The sequence below is a fragment of the Lipotes vexillifer genome, unplaced genomic scaffold (assembly GCF_000442215.2).
Source record: "Lipotes vexillifer unplaced genomic scaffold, Lipotes_vexillifer_v1.1 scaffold835, whole genome shotgun sequence".
NCBI classification, from domain to species: domain Eukaryota; kingdom Metazoa; phylum Chordata; class Mammalia; order Artiodactyla; family Lipotidae; genus Lipotes; species Lipotes vexillifer.
Window position 1 is genome coordinate 186,325 of NW_006774135.1, and position 3,589 is coordinate 189,913.

A 3,589-nucleotide genomic window follows, 5' to 3' on the forward strand; every position below is an offset into this window, starting at 1 on the left:
GAGTGGGTGGCCCCAGGGTTGGGGGGGTCGGAGGCCTTCCTTTGGGTTCCAGTGTCCCCCCCACACACACACTGCCGCGTCTCTGACGGCACGAGGCCTTCGCCCTTTTCCTGGTGGCCTCGCCTGCTGTCCTGTGCTTGGCCCCGGAGGTCATCATGTGGCAGCTCCTCCCCCTGGAAGCCTTCCCTGGCAGCTTCATCTGCTGGACCACTCGACCAAATAGCCCCCAGGTCCCACTCCTCTAGAGCCAGCGCAGGAGGGAGCTTGAGACCCCAGGCCCAAAAAGTGCCCAGGAAGTGCCTAGCTGGTGGTATCCCTCCTTCCCCCGGGAAGAGCTGGATAGGAGCTCTGGGTGGCCCTGGGCAGGTCACCTGAGCTTCTGGGCCTCTCTGAACAAGTACATGGACCCTGGGGAGCCATGGAGGTCAGAACGGAGCCTGTCCTTCCCCGGGGCTCACGTCTGGTGATGAAGACACGGGGAGACAGGTAAACGCAGAAGCCTGTACGTGCCCGTCTGCTGTTGCAGGTGCCACACATGGAAGGTGGGCCAGTGATGCAGCTGCAGTGTTGATGGCAGGGGCGGCGGGATGGTCAGGGAGGGAGTGTGAGCCGTGCCCCGTAGGGCCGGCTGGAGGCGGCCAGATGCGGAGTGACGTCAGTGAACAGAGAGATGGACAACAGGGGGAAGGGCTTTCTAGTGGGGGGTCCTTGAGGTGTGTGTGAGCGTCCTGGGAGCCACGCAGGACCACTGGCAAGGTTTAAACGGCTCTGATGTGCATTTTCTGAGAACCCCTCTCTCTGCCATGGCTCTGCTGAGGGTGAAGCATGAGGCCTGGAGACCTGGAGTCGATACTGCCGTCCAGGCAAGAGCCGGTGGGCACTGGTCCCGGGGAGGTGGCAGAAGTGGTTGGTTCTGGGGTGTTTGGAAGTCGGGATAAGAGGGCACAGCGTTGGGAGAGTGCTGGGGAGTTGAGGGCAGGGACCTGAGTGATGGGCGGGCGGTGACCCCCTTCACTGAGCGAGGACTGCATAGAACAGGGCTTCAGGGGCCCTATCAGGAGTTTCGAATTTTGCAAACGTTAGGATAGAGATGCTGTTACCTTTCAGACAGAGATACTGGAAAGAGTTGTGTCTATGAGCTTGAAGCTCAGAGCCCAGGTGGGGCTGGAGGTGTGGACAGTGCGTGGGCGTGGAGACACGTGTAGGGCACAGGTGGCGGGGCTCCAGCACCGCGGGGTCAGAAGAAGGGAGAGGACCCAGGCCGGCTGAGGTGGGAAACCAGGGGAGTGTGGAGAGCTCCCGTGTGGAGTACGTGCTTCTGGAAGGAGGCCTGACCACTGGCCCTGGGAGGCCGGGGGAGACCCTGAGAGCCCAGGGAAACAGGTCTGTGGGGACTCAGGCGAAGATGGGTAGTGTGGACCAGCACAGGCCACAACCTTCTGTGATGGTGGAAATATTTCTTTCCCACCCGCAGTCGACAGCCTCCAGTGGCCACACGTGGCTTTCAGCAGTGAAACATGGCCACTGTGACCCAGGAACTGGGATTACGATTCTGCTGAATTTTAACCCATTCACCTGCACACCCCACACCTGCCATGGGCTGTGCATCAGGCAGCGCTATGGAGACTGAGCACAGTGGCTCCTTGGAGGGTTCAGGAAGGAGCTGACGGCAGGGACGAAGGGGCCCAGGAGAGGCAAGGGAGCGGCAGGAGGACCGGAGGAGGCGTGCAGGCCGGCTTTTACGCAAGAGATGTGATCTGATTCCCGTTCCAGAAAGACCTCAGTGGGGCAAGATGGTACTGGGCCAGCTGTGGGGCGGGGCGGGGCCTGCCCAGGGCACAGCAGCCCCACCCCATTTGTGCCCGGGTTATGACTGCGAACAACTGGGCGGGGCCTGGGGGGGTCGCAAGGCAGCAGAGCTGGAGTCGGGGGCCCTGGTTTCCCACTGGATGCAGGATGGGGCAGGACTACCCCCAACACCGTGTGTCACCTGCACGGTGAACCAGGGACACGCCTCTGAACCAGAGATCCCAAGCCCTTCCTGCAGTGACCTTTGGGAGACACAGTGTTGCCCGTGGAAGGCCAGTTACTGTGTCACAGTGTCCCTCTGGGGGATCGTGCAGGGACCTTGCTCTGAGACGCTCTGGGGCCACCGCACGAGTCTGATTTAATCCCAGGCCCAGAAATTCCTGCCCTAATGGGGGAGATGCACGGAGACAGAAGCCACCGGGGTAAAGTTAACAGCAGTCATGATCTCAGCCGTGGGCTCATGTGCAGTCCTGATGAGGTCCCCCTGCCCTGTGCCCCAATCTCGTGCGGGAGTCTGTGAAGGTCAGTCCCAGGGCGGTGGCAGCAGTGGGGGTGGGGTTGAGTCCCTCTCAGCCTGGACCCCCAGCAGAACAGATGGTGACTCTCTGGGCTCGCCCAGCACCCACCACCCATTCATAGGTCACTCATTTCTGAATTCAAGTATGTTTGTTAATGCCCAGGCTCTGTTTTCAACCCTGCCGTACACACTGCCCTTATGGAGCTTAAAATCAAGGAGACAGACTACAAGCCAATAAATATGTAACATATGTCAAGAAGGTGACCAATACTGTGAAGAAAAATAAAGCAGAATAGGTGTCGAAGAGTGAGGGGAGGGGGCCCCTCTGTCACTCATTGTGGGCCGGGAGCGGAGAACAGCTGGCGCAGAGGCCCTGAGGGGCACGGCCTGGTGGGGTGAGGGGCCGGGACTGGCAGGCGGCAACGGGGTGGGCGGCGCTCTCGGGGGTGACGGGCCTGTGGGCTGTGCTCTCGTTCTGGGGGTGCTGACCCAGTGACTGGTGTGCCATGCTGGGGTCCCTTGGGAGAGGGTGGTGGCCAGGACCGGGAGGGGCGGTGAAGGTGGGAGGGGTGGGCCACCACGGTCTGCTGCTGGGCTGTAAGGGGAGGAAGGGAGCCCTGGGTGGCCATGGGGGGTCCCGAGTGCCTTCGGCTGAGCTGGGGCACCCGGTGGGCGGTGGGTAGGGGGAGAGACGGCCGAGGGCTTGAGCTGAGGTTCCTGCTGGTGTCCTTGTGGGGGCTCTGGAGGGGGTCTGCCCTCCCCACCTGCCACTGTGGGACAGTGTCTGCCCATCTGTGTCCCCGGTACCCCCGCAACGCCCCCTCCTTCCCCACGGACCCCAGACCCTGTGGTCACGGCTCAAGGACGGTGGTGAGCGCAGGGCAGCCCCAGCAGGCATTGTGGGTATGGTCAGGACTGCCCAGTGTTCCTGGCTCTCTCGTCACCAACTTGCTGTCCTCGTTCCAGGTGGTTTCATCCCAACACCGGCAGGGCTGAGGCGGAGCGGCTGCTCCTGTCCAGGGGCCAGCACGGGAGCTTCCTGGCAAGACCCAGCAAGAGCCGCCCGGGGGGCTTCACACTGTCCGTCAGGTGGGTGGGTGGTGCTGCCGGGTGTGGACAGGCCCCGAGGTCCCGCAAGACTTCAAGGGGTCGGAACACCCTCAGCTGGGGGCACAGCTGGGGATCAGGCTCCCCAGTCCTTCCAGAGGGGGTGGGCAGTGAGGACCCCTGCTGGGGGTGAGATCTTGGCGGGGAGTCTGGCAT

At 62.5% G+C, this 3,589-nt stretch overlaps 1 protein-coding gene across 1 annotated transcript in view; it reads left to right on the forward strand.

The window, feature by feature from the left end:
- Positions 1-3,589, forward strand: part of LOC103077144 (tyrosine-protein phosphatase non-receptor type 11-like) — an 11,536-nt gene that overhangs the window by 2,634 nt on the left and 5,313 nt on the right. Inside the window, 1 exon segment of the mRNA XM_082930832.1 lies at positions 3,293-3,415. Coding sequence (XP_082786958.1) covers positions 3,293-3,415 — 123 coding nt within the window.